A 24,285-nucleotide genomic window follows, 5' to 3' on the forward strand; every position below is an offset into this window, starting at 1 on the left:
TAAACACGGTTGTCTAGCCAACATCTCCCCTGCAATGTTACTTTCTCAAGCAGAGTGACTGTCCCCTGCTCCTCCATGAAACAAGCTCAGCCCAGGCAGCCATGTCCTTATTCTCCTACAAACAATGTTTCTGAAGGAGAACAAGCCCCGCTCAGCGAACTTACAGTTTCCTCCAGCACAACGCGGCGGAGCAAAGCCTGCCCCACCGACAGCAAACGAGCTAAGGCACCAAAACACAGCAGTGGGGGCGAAGCAGCCTGCAGTCTGGATCTGCACCAGCACCGAGCCTCGCACCGGGGTCGGGACAGATGGACTGACAGATAGGACAGCATTTCTTCATGCAACCCTCCCTTCTTCCCCCTCCCAGGCACACAAGCGAGTGTTTTACCTTCATGATGAGCTCAGGCTGCGGTAAAAGCCTCGATAGGGGCTGAGCGGCCGAGGCTGGACCTGGAATTTAAAACAAAGCGCTAAGGCACCGCACCAGCCGCTCGCACCGGGCGGGGGGAGGGGAGGCAGGGATCGGGGTGGGGGCGCTGGGGTCCTCCCGAAACTCCCCCTTTGCTTCCCCGGATCCCCCCTTTCTCCCCGGTTAACCCCCCCCCCTCTTTCCTCGGCCGCTGCTTCCCCTCTAGCTCCCACACACCGCGGCTTCCCCTACGCTCGCTGCCATTGACGCCATTTCTGTCAGAGGAGGAGAAACTTGCCACAACAACAACCCACCCCCAGCCTCCCCGGCTGCCGCGGGGGGGGGGGAGAGGGGGGGAAGGCGTCCCCGGCTGCCTCCCCGGGGCGCTGCGCCCCCTCCCCAGGCACCAAGCGGCAGGAGGGGACCCGCGGGGGTCCGAGCCCTGGGAACCCCCCCTCCCCACTTTACCGCGGGGAGCGGGAGAGAGGGAAGGAGGAGAGAGGAAGGGAGGCTCTTCCTCCATTGTACGAAGAGTGCCTGTGTGCGCGGCGGGGGAGCGGGGTGTCGGTAGCAGCACCCCCCCCCACCCCGACACACACACACGCTTTTGTAGGGGCTGCGGCTCCGGATCGCAGCGGCTCCTCCCCGCCCCCCCTCAAATAAAGGAAAGCGCTGACTCCGCGGCAGGAGTTTCAGCAGCAACAGCCGCAACTCCCCGGCTCGGCGCAGCGGGTCCGGGCGGGGGGAGGGAGGGCGAGAGGCGGCGGAGGGGAAGAAAAGGAAGAAGAAAAGAAGGGCGCGGGGACGGGGAGGGAGGGGGGCGGGGAGAAAGGGGCCCGACCTGCTCGGCGGGGACACGGAGCGTGTGTGTGTGTGTGTGGAGGAGGGGGCTCCGTCCCCTCCCGGCGGAGGGGGCTGGAGAAGCCGCCGGTCCCTCCCGCACGCAGGCGGCACCCGATCCCCCTCCCCCCCGCCCCGCCGCTGGGTGTTTGGGGGGGGAGAAGGAGGATCGGCGAGTCCCGCCGCAGTCTCGCTACGAGGAGAAAAACAACCGCCCCCCTCCCCCCCGCACGCACGCCCCGCCGCCGCCGCCCGGCCCCGCGCCCCCCCGGGGGCCCGCGCCGCCTCCCCACCCGCCGGCGGCGGGGCCGGGGGGCTCCTTCTCCGGCTCGGCGCCGTTACCTTTGTTCCGCGGCGCCCGCCCGCCCGCCCGCTACTCCCCCAACCCGAGGCGGGGGGGAGGGAAGGGAACGGGGCGAAGCCTCCTCTCAGCTCCGGGCCCCCTCAGCCGGCTTCGGCCCCCGCTCAACGCTCCAGCAACGGCTCTGCTCGCGGCGGCTCCGCGCGGCGTGCGGCGGGGCCGATCCGTCCTGCGCGGCCCCGGCGGTGGCGGCGGTGACTGCTCGGCTCGGAGCCTCTCGGTCCCCCTCCCCCTCCCACACCGACTGACTGACTGACTGACGGACAGACCAGGGCACGCCCCTCTCCCCGCCTTCTCCATTGGGCACCGGCCTGCAGAGCCCGCCCTTCCCGCAGCCCCATTGGCCGCCGCATCGGAAATACTGACATCATTTTTCTCCACTTCTATGGAAACTGAGACTCGGCGCCGAGGGTGCTCATGGGTGACGCTGTTCTCGCTCACCGCCCGTACCGGCTGGAGAAGCGGCTCGGCGCGGCAGGCGGACTACATCTCCCAGGGCGCACCGCGCGCGGCCGCCGCGAGGGGCCCGGGCCCTCACCGAATGCTAATGAGCCGAGGGGGCACGGCTGGCGCCTGCGCGGTGGGGCGCTGGTGGCGCATTTTCCCCCAAGAGGGGAAGGTGGCGCCCGGCGGAGCGGAAGGGGGCGGCGCTTCTCCTGCTGAGCGCCGTCGCCGCCAGCGCTGCTGCCGCTGCCACTCCTGGAGCGGAGGCTGCTCGGAGGAGCGGGGCGCGGCTCCGGCTGGCGGCGGAGAAGGAGGAGGCGACGAGGTGAGCGGCGGCTGCCCGGGCTGAGGCCGGGTGCGCGGGGCTGCCTCGCGCCGCCTGCCCGTTAGCCGGCCGTTGCTGGTGGGAGGCGCTGTCCCGCCCGGCGGGGGGCCCGGGCGGGGGAGGGGGGCGCGCTCCTCAGAGGAGCCGTTCCTTCCCTCTGCGCGGGGTCGGGCGGCGAGGGCGAGCCCGGCTGCGGGGGGAGCGGGTCCCGCGGCCGCCCCGCCCAGGAGGGGCTGGCGGGCTGCCGGGAAGGGGGCCGGGAAGGGGCTGAGGGAAGGGGGGCCAGAGCCGGCGGCCGCCGTTAGTGCTGGGCGGCGCCGGCGGGCAGCGGCGCTGTCTCCGGGGCGGGCTGACAGAGCGCTCGGGGGCCGGGGCTGCGCCGGGCTGGCGGCGCTGCGGCGGGCGGCGCTTCCCTCGCCGGCGGCTGAGCCCGGCTGCCGACAGCGCAGATCAGAAAATGGGGGTGGATGGCGGGTAGGGGGAGCGAGGAGTCCTCGGCTCTCGGTCTTCCTTTATCTAAAATGGCGCTGGTGAGGCCGGGCTGCTTGCCTTTGAGTTGTGGAAGCAGCTAGAGAGGCTCCGTCGCGTTTACATCCCTGATGTTGAGCTCTGAAAAATGAACCCTATTTCCTCTGGTTTGACACTGATGTTTTGGGCGGGGGTTAGGCATCTGTAAGCAGGGTGTCAACTTCACGTTCTTTGTGAAATATGAATTTTAATCTGAGAAGCGGTTCAGAAGTAGTCACGGTTTCTGCCGACTCGTCTTCTGTCCTCGGGTCGGCCTGCAGCTTGAAAACCCTTCCTGTCTGCGTGCTGTCACAGCGTAGTGCGAGGACTTTCACAGCCCAGGTATTATTGTCTGGCTTCTGTAGCGTTCATACTCAATTATATCTGGAAATCCTATTAAAATCGAAGCACAATTCCAGCAACAGTATGTTCTTGCTATTCTGGTGTTAGTATTGAAATTGCAGCTATGGAAAGCTGCTCGTTGCTTAACTGCATCTTTGGGGCAAGTGTGTTACTATCCTTCCATGTGTGGGAAGTTGCCTACCCTGAAGCTGAATACAAGGTTTTGTTTGGTATCAGCCCAGGAGGGGTTGTAAAGAGGGCTCTGCTAATTAGAATGAGAATGTGGACTAGGGTGACAAGTATCCTGTCCAAATTACATCTGGATTAAGAGCCTTGATAGCCTCTTTGAAACAATACACATTCACAACAGTTTCTGTGTATTCCTTCTGAAACAAACCTCACTCCTGCATCCCCCTATTTGAGGCTTTTTTTTTCCCCACTGGCTACAATGAAACCAGTGTCTCAGTGCACTAAGTTCTGTGATGGAACCGGTTTCAGAACTTTCTGGATTGTTCTTTTGCACTACAGCTCTCTGCTCCTTTGGTGGTTCTCTTTTGTTTGCTGTGTAACTGTAATGTAATTGGAGATGATGATGCTTTTTAAAATACCGTCTGTATATTTAACTTGAGCTATTTCAGTGATCATATTCCCCTAATTGGGAGGAGGGGGAGAACATTCCGTCGAATGGGATGGAAGGGATGGGGTGAGAAGCTGTTTTATGAAGTTCCAAAGTGAAGATTTTTTTCTTGACATGTAAGCTAGAATTCATATTATTTGCATCCTCTCTAGAAAGCTCCTATACACAGATCACAGCTTCAAGTGTAGTTTTAGAGTAGTTCCAACTTAGGAAAGCCAATGTCACCATCTTATTCTAGTGTCTTGTGTGCTTTCAAAGAGATCACTAGAGATAAGGTTTGTTGCAGTCTAAAAGACAGTTCTGTAGGCCCTCTGTTGTGATTGCATGGCCTGTGCCCATAACAGCTGCGGGATACTGAGAAATAACTGGAAAAATAACTTAGTCATGTATGTATGAACTGAAATGCAGCAAGTCTGTGTACTGACTTAAAAGGGAACTGGTTTAAAAGGCAAAATGGCCTTAACTGCTTTAATCTTTTGAATAAGCATACATGTAATCAATACTTGCACTTTCACTAACAAAAGGCTTTGCATTTCATTTATTTTTTTAACTGGTAGCAATTTTACTTTTTATGAGGAGGTGCTGCCTGAGATCTTGTCTCTAAATGTCTTCACTGAGAAGACTTTCTGCAACAGTGTAACTTCCGTAGTAAGTTGGTCAGTCACCTAGGTAGGAAACCCTTAATATCAAGCATTTCCCAAGTGTGTCAAATGTGATAACTTTGTGCAAAGAGCAGTAAAATTACAAGTCTCATATCATGGTATTCTTGCTTACAGGCCTTTAAGCAACTTCATTTACATATTTCTTTATCAACTGTCCCTTTGTATAAGTTTGGGGGACGTTCTGCTGGCTGTTCATGTTTCAGTGGGTGTATTAGATATCTAGCTGTCTGATGAATAATCAGATTGTTTCTCTCTTCCTTAGCAGAGGTTACCTATCACTTCAGTTAAAGGTAGCATAGCAATCTAGAAAAATGTAACTATAGTGATTTAAGCTAAGTTGCCATCCACTCTTTGCCTGTTACAGCTTTTTGCCTCCCTTTTATTTAAAAAAAAAAAAAATATCTTGGCACTTGTGGGAGAAGTACCTGACTAATTTTCTGCTGATAAGCAGCATTTCAGGTGGACTTCTATTAGCTTTGTGCCAAAAGATGCGAAGATTTAGTTTGATGCTGTGTAATACTAGCAAATTTCAAGTTAGTTGGGGATTCTTAATATTGTCTTAGTGTCCTACAGACAGGCAAGAAACCTCCTATTCCCCTGAGGGGAGAGGAAGAACTTTAAGATTTACTTTTAAGCAGAAACTTTTACAGAGAAGCAATTCCAACCCTAACATCTCTTCCCATCTCTGTTGGATAGCTAGGCAGTTTCAATTCTAGATCATCTGTGTGGCTTTTTGACAAATAATAGTCACAGGAGCATTAAGTTGGTACTACCTCCTTATATCCTTCTCTACCAGCTTTCTGCTTAAAACATCTGCAGGTGGACTGTGATAATCTCTTTGATTTCACTTTCTCACTGAAGTCCTTTGAGACTTATCCTTGATATGTAAGGGTACAGCTGAGTCTCAGTGGCAGTGCTGTCTTAAAAGCAGTTCCTATCCCTTCAGTTATACCAACAAGCTGAAAACAAAATAAAGGAGTTGAGGCTGTCAAATCTGATTTAGATTACTGTGTGGCCTGACTGCTAGTTGTGCTGGCACACCATGGGATAGGACGGAAAGGCTGTACTGCTAAGAAACTATGCAAAGCTTTCCCAAAAGGTGCAGTCTTATGAGCATTTTGTTGGCAACTGTGTTTCCTTAAATTGCCTTTCATGCCCCTGAAGTGATAATACATTTGATTAACACATGCAGTGAAGCAAATAAAGGAATTGATCCAAACCTAAGCTTGAAGAATAGTTATTAATGCAGATCAGTTCCCAAGTTTAGACTGCTACAAATACACATGGGTGTGGAGGGTGGGAATGGGAGTAGACAAGAACTGATTGAGCTGTACTGAAAGGGAAAAGTCATGAATGTTGAGGAATACCAGTTTGTCCAGGTAGCTTAGGAGGAAGCAGTGATCTTAATGCTGATCTCCTGAGTTTTTGATGGGAAAGTATTGCTGTATTATTTTGAGCAAGTGTGGAACATAGTTTATTCCACTCATGTTAACTACTCCCCTTAATGTACCTACATTAAAAATATATCAGTCTATACTTATAAATATCACTTTAAAAATAGTTATTTTTATGGACAACTTATACAACTCTTCAGTTGCTCCAGGGGCAAAAAGTACTTCCTTTCCGGGATGCTAGCTAAGTAGCTGAGAAATGATGCTGAAGTAGCATAAGACTATGCTACTGCTGCAGTTCTGTCTTAAAATGACATTAGAAGAATTGTTTTGAGCTGCTGCATCTGCAGTGCAGCAAGGAAGGCTAGAGGTGAAAGGACAGAAAATCTGTTATAGAAAACATTCTGAAAAAATGCAGATATAGATGACCAAAGGTATGTGAACTGAAACATAATCAATAGAAAATTGTTGAGCTATGTAGAGAATGGATCCTAAAAGATTTATCATAAGAGTCTATGATGTATATAGTATATGGGAAATGTGTAAAGATGTCTGTATGCTTGAACAGAGGTAAGAAAATGGTATATTCCTGTTCTGCCTTCTGAAGCAGAACTGAAGAATTCTATCAGAAGGCTGAGACTAGTGTTTGACTTGTTTAGGTTGCCTTGGTGTAAGGTATATTTTCTGCTCTTGGGCATCTCCACTTTTGTAATGCGAAAGTGTTTAGGGAGGTGTAATCAGATTAGTCATATGAGGTTTTGTATGTGATAAGTGTCTCTAAAGACTTACAGTGGAGCTTCATTGTTGTGAGTGCTAATGTTTTAAATACCTCTCTATCATCTAAGCCCTCTAATACATACAAAAGTCAGAGCAAACAAAGTCTAGGAGTTGGTTTAAACTATTCATGAACAATTAAAGAAAACTATTTAATACATAGGCTTGTTTCTTTTCTAAATTACATCAAGAAAAGTTTTTTTTTATGTAGTGAAGGTAGTATTAACTGAAGGTGTCATGTTCAACATTGGTGTATTTGCACTTAACCTTGAAGTCAGCTGACATTTTATTAATTGTATGCATCTGTTTTTACTTCCCTAATTTTTGATCTAAATAGTGTTAATAACAGTTTCTTTAACAGTGAACTACCTCTTATGAAATGGATGGGATGGATGAAACATCTAAAAGAATCCTAGAGCCATACCAGTATTTACTTCAACTACCAGGCAAGTTTCTTTGTACTCTGTTGTTTTTAAATATCAAAATTGTTTTTAGAGAAACTTTTGTCGTGGGAAGTACAAGTAAAGAAGTTTATCCATTCTTGATTTGTGGATTTAAGAGTAATTAAAAGTAACACTTTTCAATATTTTTTTTTCTTCCTCTTGTAGAACCAACCTTTTTGGTGAGACTAGTACAATAGCTCTTGAGTCTGTCTGTCTGCAGTGTAAGTAGTATTTCAGTTACTCTGCTCTCCATTCAGAGTAGCTGACTTGCTACTTTTTAAAACTGATAAGGGCAAGTACTGAAGACTTGATCCCATACTTAAAGAACAAAACATCATCAGCCCTGAGTTCATCTGCTTGCTGTACTGGACTCAATGGGTTGTGTGGGGTTTTTTTAAATAGCCTGTTTCTTTTGTGTAATTTCTTCTCCCTGGTGTGTGTAGAGCCAGGTGTTCTTACGGCCACTTTTGGCTGTCCCTGGATTGCTTCACTTGCCAGAGGATCAACCAGTCCTTGTGTGGTATCAGGTCACTAGCAACATTCAAATGAAGTTTTCAGTCTTGAACAGTACCTATTTTAGCAGAATTCAGGAGGCAGTTTGATAGAGAACTACTGTATGGATGTGCCTCTCAAAAGCCTCTTTGCTGGCTGAACAGCCAGATTGTTTGCTGTGGCTTCTACTTGTACACCTAAAGTATAAAGAAGACCATACAAGCTATCAAAGTGACTAACTTTGTAAAAATAGTGGCGGAACTACTTTGTCATTGGAACTATTGCATGATTACCTTCTGTCCAGCTTATATGGTATACTGGTGGAGTTAAGGAAGATACAAAATATGGTAAATAGTAAGGAAAATAATGCTGACCAAAGTTATATCTGACTGGGGTAGAAGACCGTCTGTCTAGACAAGTAATGTAATGAATCACAGCCACAGTACTAAGTGGCTTTTGCACATCAGAAACAAGACCTGTATATCAGCAGGATAGGTCCTGTGGGTCCTAATTCATTATATGTGTGTATAATGAATTTCACTATTAATCTCTACAAATATCCAGGATTGTCTTATCTACATTAGTGATTACATTTGACTTGGCAGTTAGCATTACTTGAGTTGAAAAATAAGGAGAGAATTTGGCAGTAACGTGCCTTTTTAATGCCAGAAAGTTCATTTCCCATTTCTTCACAGTATATTCCTTTTGGGTCTGTTGAACTGGGTGGTGGGTTTTGCTAGAGAACTACCTTGAGAATGAGTCTGATATTCCAGAGAGATTTCTAAGAGCTGCTCCTCAAGAAATTTAATTTTCTCCAATACTGTCTTTAAGTGTGCCTTTTGTTTGGTTAGATTATCTTATATAACCAAGGTATATTGTAACACCTCTGCATCTTTAGCTGCTAATTATTTTTTCAAAGTATTGTAGGTACCAGCAAAAAAAGCTCAGCTTCCTAGTAGGAAACATACAACAGACAGAAAGTGCCAAAAAAAGCTTCCATAGGCCAAAATGCTTAACTAACAGCTCTTCAGTTAGCTTTCATTTTAAATGATGCATTTAGGATATACACTTAACCTTCCCACCTTGACTCCTGTGGCTAATTTCCTGTACTTTGTTGTGAGTTCAGCCCTGATTACTCTATACTGATGGTTTATATAATGTTATGCTTCCTGACAGCGCAAGCATTTTAGATCTTATCCTGCTAAAGTATCATAAATCTGGTTGTCCACTTTAACATGTTGATCTCTTGTTAATTTAGTTTACATTTTGGAGAAGGTGAGAGAAAAGATACACTTCTCTATCTGCAGAAGTGGTGGCATGATTCAAAAGGGAAGATTTCTCTTAAACTAGGCGGGTAAAAGTTGTGTACCTGTGGAAAGCTTGTACTGAGTAACAGGTGAAGCAGTGAGGGTTCACAATCATATAGCTGGATGTTTGCTGTTTTTTGAAACACTGTGGCTTTGCCCAAAGTCAGTTATGCCAAGTACAGATCAGTAGGAGCCAGTTACTTATGTGAACCTTGGAATCAGTGTGAGCACCCATGCTTGGTGAGGGGGGAAAATTGGGCACATGCTAGCTGTTCATAATTAGGGTGGAGCCCAAATGAGATGCCTGAGCTGATCTAACAAGCTCTTGCTGGAAGAGGCAGTTTCATTCCATCCTCTTTATGCTTCTGGCAGTATTCTCCTGCTTCTTAACTTGTGCCAGTTCTTAGCTTGCTAACCAAATGATTAGGTAGTATCAATCACCTAACCTGTTAAAAACTTGCCTGGTTAATCTTCTCTTGTCTTGTTAGTGAGCTGGCACAAAGGTGGGGACGAGGAGCTGTTTCTGTATTGGATCAGCTTGAGCTCTGAGGGGCTTTTGCAGAAAGCTTAGCCAAGTGTCAAATATGTAAACTCATGGTCCTACAATACTCCAGTTGCTTATCTTTTAAGACTAGTTAAAAAACAAATTCTCCAAACAGTTTAGTAACCTATGAGAACTTGAATGAATTTAGATACATATCAAACTTTGTTTATGTAAAAAGGTATTGTGTAACAGTATTAAGGTTGTTTGAGGGGAAAAAAAGAAATGGGTGCCTGCTAATGTTGTCTGTAATGTAAGACACAAATTTTTATAACTGTTAAGGATGGATCCTTCAATACAAGAGGAAGTTGTTTACTCTGCTTCCCATTAATGAATTAGGACTTTTAATGGTAACAGTTTGGGGGTGATACTTAAAGCTTGTCCATTTCTTTGACTTAACAGCACTAGGATAGAGAAACTACTAGGCTTATGGTTTTTTTACTATGTTGCTATTTTAACTGCTAGTATGGTATTTGCTAGTATTAACGCTTATTTCTTTACTAGCAGAATTTAGTGTTTGGGAGAACATATGTTCTGAAACAGTAACTCTTCTTGTAAAATCTTATTGTAGTAGAACATTGCCATACTAGTTTGTAGCACTGTTCTGCTTAACCTAGTATTCTATCCGTTAGTCTCATAAACAAAGTGCAATAAACAGGCTTTACTTTCACAAATTCCAATGTGGTTTGTCTCAAAAATGGCCTGATTCACACAGATGATGAATCTTTTATCTCCAAGTGGCTGAGTTAACAGCAGTAGCTGTTTTTGCAGCACTAAGGAGTATATGGAGTTTCAGTTGCAGTAAAACTGATATGGTCAACAGCTTGCTATTGAAAGGGGTAGATTCTGATCCCATTCATGGCTGTGCATCTTCCCTTTCATGTGCATTGCTCTGGTCTTGGCTGCAGTCTTTCCTGGGCTTGTTTAGCAAGCTAAACAATCAAGACTGGCTTTTGTTTTTCAGCTTTCTGCTGCGTTGTTGAACTTGACCAGCTTGGTGAAGGAGTTAAATACCACAGGGCATGATCCCTGCCACTGGCACAACTACACTGGGCACATCAGAGACCTCAACTTGTGCCAAGTTCCCAAGGGAGGCTGCAGCTCTCCAGGTTCTGAGCTGCAGGGATGTCTGGGGGCACCCACTGAGCCAGAAGAAAGTGATGTCCCTGCCCCTAAAAGGTGTGCAGTGGTGGAAAATGTGTCACTGAGCAAAGGAGCAGTGGAAGGGGGTCAGCAGGCTCCACAGCATCAGAAATAACAAAAAGAGCAAGACCCTGCAGGTTCAAGAGCCTGAAACCTCCAGGTATATCGAAGGAGGGGCAGGAATAGTCTGTGCATATCGGGTTGGGAAATGGATACTCCCACAATGGTGAAGGCTGGGAGCTGATGGCTTCTGGCACCAAGAGAAAGATTCCTGTTCCTCGAGCAGATGTGCAGTTGCCAAATAGGTTCAGTGCACTGGAAGAAGACACATGGCTGGAAGCTCTGTATACAACAAAGCATCAGCAGCACCTGGTAGCAGCAGCAAGTGATAGTAGTGGGGAGACTGCCTCCTGCAGAGGACAGGCCTTCATCTGAGCTGCTGTCTTAGGGAGGTTTGCTGCTTCTAGGTAGCCCTGATAAGGGATGTTATGGAGGGACTGCCAAGGTGTGTTTCACCCTCAGACTACTTAACCCTGCAGCTCTTCCACTTGAGTACTAATGGGTATAGCAAGGGGATGCCTGGAGCTTATCAAGCATGACTATGTGGCTTTTGGAATGAGGGTCAAGGGCACAGGAAGCCAGGTGGCTTTTCTCCATGATCTTCAACCCCTTTCCCCTCACCATCAAGAGGAACAGACAGATCCTGCCTGTCCACAACTAGTTAGTTGCACAGCTGATACTGATAGAGATTTGGGTTTTATAACCATGGGGCTCCCTTTGTAGGTCAAGGACTATCAGGAGGAGATAGCATCCACCTGCCCATGTCAGGGCAGAAGTGTCTCTGCCAACAGGCTGAGCAACCTGATGAGAAAGGACTTAAACTAGAAATTGCAGTAGAGGGGAATGCCTACCCACAATCAAGTAAGGAAATAGTGAACTTGCAAACAAAGGGTGTAGACTGATGTGGACAGGAGACACCTTGTAATCAACAGAGCAGAGCTGAAGGCAGCCCATCCCATGTGTATGCACTCAAACAAGGACATATGAACAGGACAAGACTATGGGGGAAGCTCTCAGTTTTTCTGGGGAATCTGCAGGACTGGGTGCCTCTCTGAAGTGCCTCTACACAAATGCATACAGCATGGGGAATAAACAGGTAGGTGTTGGAGGTCTGCATGCAGTTGCAGGGCTGCGCTTTTATTGGGGTATCTGATGTGGGATAGCTTATGCAGCTGGAGTGCTGCAGTGGATGGATATGGACTGCCTAGGAAGGCAGTCTGGGATATCAAGGAGTGGGAGTTGCCTTTTATGTGAAAGAGCAGCTGAACTGCATGGAGCTCTGCCTTCAGTCAGCTGAAAAGCCTGTTGAGAGTTTGAGTTAAGATTAGCTGGCAGATCAATAGAGGGGACACTATAGTGGGTCTTTGCTACAGACCACCTGAGCAGGAAGAAGTAGAGGAGGCCTTCAGACAACTGGAAGATGCCTCGTATTTACAGGCCCTGGTCCTCATGAGAGACTTCAGCTACTTCAGTATATGGTAGAAGAAGCAACACAGCAGGGCACAGGCAATCCAGGAGGCTTCTGGAATGCATTGATGACCACTTGCTAACACAACTGATCAAGGAGCTGATGAAGGAAGCCATTATGCTGGACCTCACACTTAGAAACAAGGAAGAATTGGTTGGGACATGAAGACTGGGGGCAACGTTGGCTGCAGTGACCATGGGATGGTGGCATTCAGGATCCTGAGAGGAGGGAACAAGGCAAAAATCAGGATCACAACCCTAGACTAGTTAAGCTTATTTTGAACAGGGGAGTTAAACTAGACAATTCCATAGTGACCTTAATCTGTCACAAGTGACTGCCCACGTTTAAAATCGTATGGGCCTGCTCTCTTTGCTTGTCTTCCTGCAGTTCACTTATGCTGGCTGTAGTGTTCTTGTAGCTGTGTGGGGAGGTCTGCTTGGGGAACTTACCTGTTTAGCCCTAATCAGTCAGAGGCTAGAGCTAAACTTGAAAGTGTACAATATAGCTGAGGTAATGTAATAGCTTGCTTCCTCCAGAAGGGCAATGGCCCCTTCCCCTGGCTCTTGGCACCTGCTGCTTACCCTGTACCAACTCTGGCAGACCCACTTCATAAGCTGACTCAGTACATAAAACTGGCAGAAAGCTAACCTAGTGAAAAGCGGACAGTTTTCTGCTGCGGTAATGAGTTGAATTAGTTTAGTGAGGCTCTAATGAGGGCTAGGTTAATAGTCCCTCTGCTCTTTCCCATGCTGTTCTAGCCCCTTTTATGTACCCTCACTGTAGGTGGGGTGCTGCCCTAAGGGCATAGTTTGTGATCACTTTAATGCAGCAAGAGTGAAGAAATACTGATCAGGAACCTGTCCAGAGCTGGAGGTCTGTGGGTTTTGGGTCTGTACTTTGTCACGAGAACAATTGTGTATATAGAGAGTAAGTCAGGCTGGTTTTTTTTTTTTGAGAAGCATCTCATCTGTCTAAAGAGGTGGGAGGGATTGTCCTCACTACAACATCTTTAATTTAACTTGATCTTTGTTTCAAGGATAAGGGTTTTACATTCTTATCTGTAGAAGGAATTTAATCAGAGTGAGTCTATTATGTTCTGAATATTTTTTCTCACCTTTTCCACCCAGCATTACTAAGGAGAAAAAGCTTTCCATAGTTGCTGTTTGATTTGGGTAATATTGAGATCTTAAGCAGATTAAACTGTAGCATAACTTTGATAAAAGCTTGGTGCAGTAATGTCTATTATTATAGCTCTCTACAGTAGGTAGAGCTTCTAATTTTGGAAGTTAGACCTTTGTATTCTTCAGTTTTACAATAACCTGCTTAAAATAATTAAGAGCAGTGACATGTGACAGTGAAGAAACTGGATAGTTCTGCCAGTGTTAAATTTTACTCCTTTAGATTTTGTCCTAGTGTCCCTGGATTGTTGTCTTGTCTAGTTTGGGGAGAGGTGTGGCAAGGAATGGAGGCTTCTGCATCTAGACTTTTGAGGGGTTTGTATTAGAGGGGTTTGGTCTTTTGCCATCATAGCACGGCTGTAGGCATAAAACACACATACAGAAAATTGCTGTGATATCACATAGACTGGGTAGGATTGACTTCAGAACAAAATAAAATAGCATTTATGTAGCAATAATGTTCCTTTAAAGGGGGTCGCACAAGCAAATCTACACCTATAAAAGGAAAGATTAATGTTTTGCTATACAGATAGTGTTTTTTCCTTGAGTAGTCAGTGTCTAGACAGCCTTGCTAGTCAAGGTAGACAAGTCTAAATCCAAATGCTGTCTGTACGAAGGAACTGAAGTGGCTAAATCCACTGTGCATGTTAATAATCCATTTAGAGTGTGTGCTAGTAGTTATGTTCCTCATGATGAAATAACACCTGTTGTCGAACATCCAGCATTCCATAAACATATTTTCTAGGAAACACACTCAGAAAAACAGAATTAGCTGCCTAATATAAAAAAGTAGGTGTTGGCTGTATCACTAACTTAGAAGTGAATAAACAGCTAGAGATAAGGTACACTTCTTTAATGTGATATTATCTCAGAGTAGTTTTCTTTATGGATGTACTGAAATATTTGTTAATACTTAACTAGCAAGCCATACAGTTTGGCAGATGTTTGTAACAGTTATTCTCAATATTTTTGAGCAATCTTTTCTCCTCATTTAACTCATGTAATTACTTTAAAATAAAATATTGATCCTCTGACATGGCATTTTGACCCTCCCTTGTGCAGTACTGGTGGTCACAAGTGTGTAGTGAGACAGATCAGGGAACTGATCAGGCCAAAATCTGATGTAACCACATAGGGAAAGTGGGGGGAGGTCTGGGTGTCTGAAGTGTTACAAATCTGTAGTAGTATCTGCAGGAGGTGTTGTCAGAAGCAGGTCTAACTTGAATTAGTAGTGGTGCTTGGTTAACGTAACAGGTTTTTAAACTCTTGGGCACTACTCTAATTTTGTCTTTGAATTTGAGTTCTGGTTACCTGTGTTAAATAGTGAACTTCTAAGCCAGCAAATTCCTGATTTAAACAGGTTTTAAATAATTTAGAACCAGACATGTACTTTCCTGAAAGAAAGCAAGCCTGACATGGGGAGCTTAAAATATCTGTTCTGCTATTTCAGAGACAAAACAATCCCTCCCTCCTGCAGAAAGCTATTAGTGTTTAAAACTGAGCACAGAAAACAAAAATGGAGAACACAAGCCAATTACAGTTTATGTCCAGGTAAGAGTGCCCTTTCACACAGGGCAGAGCCAGAGGACAAAGCTGTTGGGGGGGGGGCGGGGGGGGGGGGGAAGGGGAGCATTGCTTCGTCAGTCTCTTCTAATGCAAACCAAAAGATGGTGGTGTTGGGAAGCAGTGGAAATCTTTGAGAACTGATACAAAAATTGAAGCCTTTTGAGCCAGGGAGGAAGCCCTTGCTACAGAGCCCAAACCACAAAGCTATTGCTTACCTAGTGGTGACTTAATTAGAACAGGAAAAATCGTCAGTCCAATTCTCCAGGGTATGTCACTGCAAGTGAATCTACCCATTTTTATTATTTTGTTCTGTATGTGCTGGTCGCACAGCAATAGAGAAGCCTTAGGGAGAGATTCAAGTGTTGAAATTTCTTCAGTGCTATGGGCAAGATGGCATCATCAACATGAGGACTAATATTGCAGAATCATTAAGTTACGTCTCTCAGTAGATCTTGAGATGAGTAATATGGAACCCACTGTCTAGGTTGCACTGCTTTGAAGTTTATTTAAAACTTTTTCCAAAGGCCTTGTTGATGTGAGCTACATATGCAGAGCTGTTTGTCTAAACCTGTCTTGCAGTTATTTAAGATCTTATACATAGCTGAGCTTCTCAAAGTTCAGAGCAGCATTGTCTCAGTGTGGGTAGGGGGTGACTTTATTTCATATTGATCATTAGTAGACACTGAATAAATATTTGTACATGACTCCTAGCAATTTAAAGAAAGCTGGTACCAATAATTTATAGGCACATAGATTAACTTCTATTAAAATTAACTCCATGTAAAATGTATCTGGATTGAATGGTAATGTTAATTTTAACACTGAGCTTGGACTTTTGATCTTATCTTTAATTTGTATGAAACGGGACGACTGCTTGGCTCCACCAAACTAGATTCAGCCACAGCAGAACAAATCCTATTATTCTTAGGTAGACTTCTGTTGTAGTTTAAAGCCAGTCAGCAGCTAAGCACCACACAGCTGCTCGCTCACCCTCCTGCCCCACCCGCAGTGGGATGAGGGAGAGAATTGGGGGGGGGGAAGTAAAACCTGTTGGTTGAGATAAAGACAGTTTAATAGGACAGCAGAGGAAGAGAAAATAATAATAATGATGAAAGAATGTACAAAACAAGTGATGCAAAATGCAGTTGCTCACCCCCCACTGAATGATGCCCAGCCTGTCCCTGAGCCATGATGGCTGCTCCCCAGCCAACTCCCCCAGTTTATATACTGAGCATGATGTCATATGGTATGGAATAGCCCTTTGGCCAGCTGGGGTCAGCTGTCCCAGCTGTGCCCCCTCCCAGCTTCTTGTGCACCTGGCAGAGCATGGGAAGCTGAAAAGGCCTTGACCAGTGTAAGCACTGCTTAGCAACAACTAAAACATCAGTGTGTTACCAACATTATTCTCAACTAAATCCAAAACTATACCAGCTACTAGGAATGAAATTAACTCTATCCCAGCTGAAACTGAGACAACTTCTCTGGTATAAGATAAATGTCTGAATCCTTGGAAAGTTGTATTCTGTTCAGAACATTCTGTTCAGATCTTCGTTTAGAGTTATTAAGTATGTTAAGTGTCACTTTCCTGTTTTACAAATTGTCAGTAGCAAGTGAGGATTACTACAGGAGAAAACTAAAAATGGAGAGAAATAGATATTCAACAAATATCCATATCTTCAACTAATAATGAATCATAATTGAAACTTCTCAATCTGTTACATACACAAAATCAATGTGCCTGGCAAACTAGGGCTCACTTTCAGAAGTAGTAAGCTGATCTGTACAGGTTACCAATGTATTCAGGATCACTTACTAATTAAACTTCCAAAACTAAATACAGTAACTGGTAAATGTGCTTTGCATATTACTGTGAAATGTTTGAAACTGAAGTTGCTGATAACTGTGATACTTATACAATGAGGAAAGAAGCTACACACTTACTATGAGACTTTGTGCTTTCAAGTGATCACACTGATCAGCTTACTGGTCTCAAATCAGCTGTAGTTAAGACAAACTGTTGTCCCTAATAATGAACTTTATGTGATTTTTTTTTTTTATAAATGCCTGTAATATTTTTGTTGTAGGTAAGCAAGTGAGAACCAAACTGTCACAGGCCTTTAATCACTGGCTGAATGTTCCAGAAGATAAAATACAGGTACTGGCTAATTATTTTTAAAGGGCTGTTACCTTTCTTCCCAGACTACTAATAACAGATGACTCTCTTACATAGCATAAATGATGAGAAATCTTAAATGCACTAGCTTCTGAATATATTAAAGTAAACTTTCAGGAAAACAACTTTAGTGCAAAGCTTCGACTGTAATGTAACACTAAAGAAATTACTTCTGTGACTTGTCTTACATAGAATAGTTACTTCTTTCCAAGTGTGCTCAACCTTTTAAGTTGTAGATAAGCAGCTACCATTGTTACCCACTTAACATGATGCAGTTATTAACACTGAGTTTTTAATGACTTACGAAAGAAGCTAGACAGTTACCTTGTAAACTACACAAATATAGTGGTTGAAAATGTTATGATTTTGATACAAGAATATCAAAGACAGCAGTTAAATCAACTTTATAGACCACTCCTTTTTCTGGACCTAAAACTATGGTTGTCTTACCATACAATCTCGAGTCCTTACTCCCTAATGAGAAGCATTAGACTAGGAATTCTCCTTTCCTTTTGCTTTTCTGTTGGACAAATCTATGCAAGATGTATGGCTGTGTACTTAAACACTGTGGCTTGTCAAATGAAAAATTATCCTCTTGGTTAGACTACAGTTTTGCCAGATGCATATCGAGGGTGCAAAAGTTTCTCTGTATCCAAGACAATGTAAGGAATTAAAATAACCAATTATGTGTTTTGACTCTTACCTAGCTGGTCCCTAGTTAATTTCTTTAATTGTAGGCAGCAGTACCTTTAGAGTTTGTGAAGGAGCCCTCTTAAGGGTGGCTTAAGAGTGACATTTCATAGTCCTCAAGTAGCAAAATGGTGTGATTTAAACAATGAAGGAAGAGGCTGTATTCATCTAACTCCTTTCTATTTTCCAACCTGTCTATATAACTTTTTAGCCAGATTTATTCTGGCTTCCAGCTAGACATTTCTTATCCTTTGTGCTCAGCTACACATCCAAATAAAATGTATTATATAGTGACCTGTGTATTGTATGCATGGGTTTAGTCTGATATTATAGATCAGAATTCAAACTGGAAGAAGCCTCTGGAAGTTATCTAGGACAACACCCTGCTTAAAGCAGGGCTTGCTCTGTAGCTACTTCAGGCTTCTTGGGGGCCTTGCTGAGTTTTGAAAATCTGAGGATGTAGATTCTGCAGCGTCTCTGGGCCCGTCTTCCTGTGCTGAACCCCTTCCATGATAACATTCTTCCATTCTGTCCAACTGGGATTTCTTATGCTGCAGTCTGACTGTTGCCTCTTGCCCTTTTGCTGAGCACCTGTGACAGTACAGGTCCATCTTCCCTCATGTACTATGGTAAGCTAAAGCTGCGGTGCTTCTGTGTGAACAGAAGTTAGCAGTTCTACCTGTCACTTTTAAACTGATAGTCATGTAACTGTTACTGAAAACTTAGACCACTTGTTCTGGTTATCTTTATGAAGAAAACTGATGCTTTAATGTTTTCTTTACCCCTTAAGCTGTTTGCAATGGAACTTCAATATTTTTATTCCTCAGGTCATTTGAGGACCAAAAACAAGACCCTGTCATCTTTTATTCTGCATCCTGCCACAATTATTACTGCTTTTGTGCATACTTGTACTAATTCTAATAACTTAAAGTTGTTGAGGTCTGCAGGACCACCTCTAGTCATCTTTTTGATGTCTCTTGTAATCTTTAGATGTCCCCAGTTGTCTAGCAGCCTGATTCCCTTCCAGCTATTTGTATTTTTTTATTAAAAGCTAATTCTGGCACTCCTTATAGGACTTTTTTTTACCTTGGATCACTTGTCTTCATGTAGTTTATGTAGGTGAATACAGTTGAGGATATTGTTCCTTGGTAGTTGATTTTACTATTGGCTGCCACTATTTCACTTTTTTCCCAGCCAAGTGGTCTCATTTTTTTTCCCTACTTACTGCATCTCTAGTACTCATCTGACACTGCACTGAGACACTTCAGCTTGTTGAATTAGAAAACACTGGGTTTGTCAGGTGAACTTTCTTCTAAGAAGGCACTGAAATGGGCTGGTACAGGGCCAAGCGAATTTTAAAGCTATTGCAGGTAAGGAGGTAGAAATCTGTGTGTTGGAGTGATAGTGCAGCAGCCACCAATTCAATAGGCTTAGGTTGTAAGAAAGTGTAACACTCTCTGCTGGTTCTTCAGCTTTCATTATGAAGAGCAGTCTTTTCATTTCCTCAGGCTACTTCCTGATGTCTTCTAAAATAAGCTTTTTCCACTGGCTGAACTCTTTTGCTCCGTACTTTCAACTTTGAAGCATTTTTGACACTGTCTTTTCTTAAGTTCACAAGATAACTTAATTCAAATACACAGATTCATGAAGCACTATTTCAATTAAACCTTAAACATTTAGAAGCTGCAAAAGTTCATGAAACTGACAGTGATATGAAATAGGTTAGCAAGAGGAATGCTAGAATAGGCTTATCCAAGGAATTCACAGAATACAGGGAAACTTTCCTGAAAGTACTGAGAATGAGAATGTCATAATAGACTAAAAAAATATTCAGACAAATAAGTGTGCAAAGTTGCTTTCAGTAAGTACTCTGTCTTCTGATTTAGAGTCAATGGGCAACAGCATATCTCTACAGGTCAAAGTAGGGCTTGCATCTAACTGGTAGATGAGTCATTAGAGCTTCTTAAGTAGGTTGTTCTGGCAGTAATATCTTGGATTGCTGGGTTTTGGGTTCTAATCTTTGGGACAGTGGTCACTGAACACTAGGTGACTCGCTGTTCAAGAAAATGCTTGCAGCAAAGTCCCTCTTACTTTTTCTTACAGCACCCACCAAACAGGACCACACTAGGTATTTGCCACTATTTAATGGTGGCCTTAGTATTTTTTAGAAGCAGTTGTTTTGATGAATGTTGACTGCATGCAGTGTTTGTAGGTAGCAAGTGTAATTGGTTCATTAGCTTTAAAATAATCTATTAATCAGATGTGTTTTGCAGTAAGTTTATACAGTATGCAGTTTTACATGCTTAAATTTATTTCCATTTAAGCAGGTGCTGAATATACCTGTTCCTTGCATAGCAGCTGTGCAATAAAAACAGTATATACTGTTAAAACTCTTCATTTCTTGTTGAATTGTCCTGCTTTGGAATTGTTAAGGTTCACTTTTAGTCAAATATAGTCAGCTACAAGCCTGATGCTCTGAACAGTTTGTGTACCTCAGGTGGTATATGATATTGGTCTATGTAGTAACAAGTAGTAAGTGTGTAGGAAGCTTCCCAGAAGAAGTTGTAGCTGTTGCCTTTCTGCCAAGAATTTTCCAAATGATGTTTCAGAGAGAATAGTCTGTCTTTTAAGAGCTCAGTACTGAAGATAACTACACAAAGTGTGGGGAAAGAAAGATGAACTCTCTACACTTACCAATACAAGGTTTACAAGACTAATGTGTTAATGGGTGATACCTGACACTCTCAAGAACTGACTTCGGGAGAATCTCAGGTTAGTGAATCTAAACTTGTCACAACGTTGTGTTGCCTTTCTTTTCCTCTATTCATGTTTCTAATAACAGTTACTGCATGACTCCTAGACAATGGCATATTTTAGAACTGTAGCAACAATGAAGAGGAGCATGCAAGTGGAAACACTTCAGGGAGTAAGTTCACTTTGAAAACATTACACAAGACAGACCACATGATCCAGGACTTACAGCAAACTGGCTGATGAAGAGAATCATAAATCTGTGTGAATAGTAAAAGCAAGTGGTCTAAAGGGAACCTCAGTGATCAAGAATATCATTCTTTAAAACCTTACCCATTTTAAATAAGGTCTTGCAAAACTGGAGGTTAAATTACAGTGGGAGACTTAATAATTTTCTCTTCTTGTAATAGGTTATCATTGAAGTGACAGAGATGTTGCACAATGCAAGCCTGCTTGTGGATGATATTGAAGATAATTCAAAGCTACGACGGGGCTTTCCAGTGGCACATAGTATTTATGGAATTCCATCTGTAATCAACTGTGCTAATTATGTGTATTTCCTTGGCTTAGAGAAGGTTTTAACCCTTGATCATCCAGATGCTGTTAAAGTTTTTACCCGTCAACTTCTGGAACTCCATAAAGGTCAAGGCTTGGATATTTACTGGAGGGATACTTACACCTGTCCTACGGAAGCTGAATATAAAGCTATGGTACTGCAGAAGACAGGTGGTCTCTTTGGATTAGCTGTAGGCCTCATGCAGCTGTTCTCAAATTATAAAAAAGACTTAAAGCCACTTCTTAACACACTTGGCCTCTTCTTCCAAATAAGAGATGACTATGCCAACTTGCACTCCAAAGAATATAGTGAAAACAAGAGTTTTTGTGAAGATTTAACTGAGGGCAAGTTCTCATTCCCAACCATTCATGCAATTTGGTCAAGACCTGAAAGTACTCAGGTGCAAAACATTTTACGTCAAAGGACAGAGAACATAGATATAAAAAAATACTGCGTACATTACCTTGAAAATGTGGGTTCCTTTGAGTACACTCGGAATACATTGAAAGAGCTTGAATCTGAAGCCTATAAACAAATTGAATCACTTGGGGGAAACCCTGAGCTTGTAGCACTAGTTGAACAGCTGAGCAAAATGTTCAAAGAAACTGAAAATTAAAAGTTTAACTCCTGGGGGTGGGTTAAAACTCTTTTTGAAATGGGGAAAAAAATCTGAGAAGTATGATATCAGTCTCGCTTAAAACTTTTCTCTTGTAGCCACATTACAGAAATTACTGTTAAAAACAATTTCTCACTGAGTATTGAAATGTATACCCTATTATCTATACTGCCTTAACTGTAACTGCTTACAGATGGCTTTGTTAAAGCAGATGTACTAGAACTGAAACAAGTTTTGACTCTAAATGTGATCATCTTTACACAATCATCAGCATTATTTCAGGCCTCAAACTCTCATATCTTTCACCAGGCTACTGTAGGTTTCTGGCTGAAATGACGAGAAACCTACAGAACCTGTGGTTCTGACCTGAGTGTATTGTGCATTTTCAAACAATGCTCTAGTAAACCAAAATGTACAGTGTTAAACAACAAAAGATACTTGCAACCACAATGCACATAAAACTGTTGTGTGATATTTCTAAGTTAGACTTGTGAAGGTCAGATGGATCAGCTTACTAAGTTCTAAAGTAAATTTCCTATCCAGCTTCTGGGGGTATTTTCAGGGGAATGCGAGTTATGAACAGTAGTATTTTATGCAAATAAGACTAATGTTTAGTCTGAAATTGTAGCTGTATAAAGATTTCTAAGTACCTTAGAGAAAAGATTCCATTGCATCAGCAAAGCATAAACTTTCAGCTGATTCTAGCTCTGCAGTGAATAACTTTGATTGCCTGATTTTAGATTTTTAAACTGTTAAATACTTTGTAGCCAGGGACTTAAAGCTATGCATTAGAGCTCATACATGTAACTGTAAATAGCAACATAGTAAGCTGCTACTAGAAATGGAATGGGATTCACACCAGGTAACTTCAGGACACTGTAATTGGTGCAGATCTCTTTAATCTCTGCATATAATTGAGGGGGGCTTCTCCAGGAGTTGATTCATAATTCATACTGCATTCCTGTTCTGAATTGCTATCTGGAGGCATGTTATAGGTCTCTCCAAAGAGACAAGTTCTGTAATTTTTTGCTAATGCAAAGTACAGCAGCTTGTTCTACAAGCTATACTACCACTTCAGTTTTGTTCATTGCTTAAATAGTGCTTAAAAATTATGTACACGGACATACTGAAATAGAACTGGAACTGAGAGCTGGATTGAGGGGGAAGGGCTGATAAGTGACAAAACCCTCTGCTCATATATATATATTTAGCAACATACATATAAAGAGGTGAACAAAACATAAGCAGAGATGTTTATTTCTTCTTGGCTGGGCTGGCTTTAATCAGGTTCAGTTCCCTGAGTCTTCACAGCCACATAAAGCTTTGCTTTGGTGTAGGGAGGTAATGGTTTGGACCAAAGGTAGGACTGGCACTATCTGCAGTCACATTAGCTCAAGCATACTCTCAAAAGAAATGGCCAGAGGTACTTGGCTTCTGACAGCTGAAGGATAGTTTTATGCAGGTGTTCATTTACTGTGCCTGGAAAGGAGGGAGAGTCATGGTCTCAATCCACTGAGAAAACTAACTGAAGAAGGTTGCTGTAATGTCTTCCCTGGGCAGCCTTAAGATTATTCTGAAAGTGATCAAGCATGAAAAAATTCAGGATGACTGCTTTTAGTCAGAGACATTATGTAGTCATGGATGATAGCCTGTCCCTTTTATCTGCATGCTGAGGAGGAATCTGTCTCTGCTGTGTGATTAGGCACAGAATAATAGCCTTTTCATTGAATGGACCTGATCACCAGGACTGAATAGCTTAAAGTTGGTGAAAGGTGTCTTGTCTTTAATGACAGTGAATTGTAATTCCTTTTTTATAACTTGCAGTGCTTAGTAGTAAGTAAGCATGTAAATTTTTAATGTTTTATGAGAGAATACTATCTGCAGCAAAGTACAGCATTTATTTTGTGCCACATCCTGGGAGTTTCTAAGCACTGTTGCAGCTGATGTTGAATGGGTGAGAGGACTAGAAAGAGTATTGTTGCCAGGAGGATCTCCTAGTCTTACTGTAAAAGATATCCTTGTGCCTGTTGGGATATTGGTACTAACATATGCAATGCAAAGTGCATTTAGTACTATTTCATGTCTGCTCAGTTGCTGGATGTAAACAGTTTTGTGTAATCAAACTTTCCTAATGAGGGAGCTTTTCTTATTTTTGTATAAAACTTCTCTACCATCTAAGACTTCTGCTGTGTCGTCACTTCTTTGGTTCATTCTGGCAACTCACCCCAGTATTTATTCTAAGACAATATCTTGTAGAACACACCTCCATTAGCTTAGGAGAAAATACATTGGAAGCTTTCCAGCTGCAGGCCCTTTAAACCACAAATGGGTAAGAAGGGAAGAGTATCCTGGGAAAAGAAGGCTGGACCAACAACAAACCATACAGCTCTGTCTTACTCTTCTGCCTTCAAGGCTTTTGATACCAGCATTCAAAGCATACCCTGAAGATGTACCTTAAAACGCCTAGAAGCAGAGTATTGTTGCTCTGCACTTTGGTTAGGATGAACTGAGGTCTCTGAAGGTTTATCTTGATGTATTCAGGAGTTGGAAGAGGCTGGGATCTTCCCCTTCATCTGTTAAGCAGGTAGAGCATCTTAAAGTATTAAGCA

General features: G+C 43.5%; 3 protein-coding genes across 11 annotated transcripts in view; 2 read left to right on the plus strand and 1 right to left on the minus strand.

The window, feature by feature from the left end:
- ARID4B (AT-rich interaction domain 4B) overlaps positions 1 to 1,854 on the minus strand; it is a 94,800-nt gene extending 92,946 nt beyond the window's left edge. For 4 of the 6 annotated variants that reach the window (XM_075495923.1, XM_075495917.1, XM_075495922.1 and 1 more), the window contains exons 1-2: positions 1,592 to 1,854; positions 389 to 450 (exon numbers count right to left, since the gene is read on the minus strand). In XM_075495923.1, coding sequence (XP_075352038.1) covers positions 389 to 394 — 6 coding nt within the window. In that variant the 5' untranslated portion in view covers positions 395 to 450; positions 1,592 to 1,854. Of the gene's footprint in view, positions 1 to 388; positions 451 to 877; positions 920 to 1,250; positions 1,273 to 1,591 lie in introns of those variants that run through there. The other 2 variants (XM_075495919.1, XM_075495920.1) reach the window with 2 other exon arrangements.
- Positions 1,855 to 7,068: 5,214 nt separating this feature from the next.
- The window catches only part of TBCE (tubulin folding cofactor E), a 52,489-nt gene continuing 35,272 nt past the window's right edge, over positions 7,069 to 24,285 (plus strand). The window contains exons 1-2 of one of the 2 annotated variants that reach the window (XM_075495924.1): positions 7,073 to 7,138; positions 16,975 to 17,045. In XM_075495924.1, coding sequence (XP_075352039.1) covers positions 17,023 to 17,045 — 23 coding nt within the window. In that variant the 5' untranslated portion in view covers positions 7,073 to 7,138; positions 16,975 to 17,022. Of the gene's footprint in view, positions 7,139 to 16,974; positions 17,046 to 24,285 lie in introns of both variants that reach the window. The other variant, XM_075495926.1, reaches the window with a different exon arrangement.
- Positions 7,072 to 23,856, plus strand: GGPS1 (geranylgeranyl diphosphate synthase 1). 3 transcript variants are annotated; one of them, XM_075495938.1, is made up of 4 exons: positions 7,084 to 7,138; positions 16,975 to 17,045; positions 20,596 to 20,679; positions 20,915 to 23,856. In XM_075495938.1, the coding sequence occupies exons 3-4, from the start codon at positions 20,617 to 20,619 to the stop codon at positions 21,674 to 21,676; spliced, it is 825 nt and encodes a 274-aa protein (XP_075352053.1). In that variant the 5' UTR covers positions 7,084 to 7,138; positions 16,975 to 17,045; positions 20,596 to 20,616; the 3' UTR covers positions 21,677 to 23,856. The 3 variants fall into 3 exon arrangements, with proteins under 3 accessions (XP_075352052.1, XP_075352053.1, XP_075352054.1); XM_075495937.1 differs by lacking the exon at positions 20,596 to 20,679 and having other exon boundaries at positions 7,072 to 7,138; XM_075495939.1 differs by lacking the exons at positions 16,975 to 17,045; positions 20,596 to 20,679 and having other exon boundaries at positions 7,120 to 7,138.

This window comes from Mycteria americana, chromosome 3, assembly GCF_035582795.1.
Source record: "Mycteria americana isolate JAX WOST 10 ecotype Jacksonville Zoo and Gardens chromosome 3, USCA_MyAme_1.0, whole genome shotgun sequence".
Taxonomy (NCBI): domain Eukaryota; kingdom Metazoa; phylum Chordata; class Aves; order Ciconiiformes; family Ciconiidae; genus Mycteria; species Mycteria americana.

What these genes read in the sequence shown, in the direction of transcription:
- GGPS1 (XM_075495937.1), top strand. Translation starts at nt 7,072, where the DNA reads ATGGATGGGATGGATGAAACATCTAAAAGAATCCTAGAGCCATACCAG. An exon ending in GTATTTACTTCAACTACCAG is followed by an intron (nt 7,139 to 16,974) that starts GCAAGTTTCTTT and finishes TTTTTGTTGTAG; the next exon opens with GTAAGCAAGTGAGAACCAAA. An exon ending in TTCCAGAAGATAAAATACAG is followed by an intron (nt 17,046 to 20,914) that starts GTACTGGCTAAT and finishes TTCTTGTAATAG; the next exon opens with GTTATCATTGAAGTGACAGA.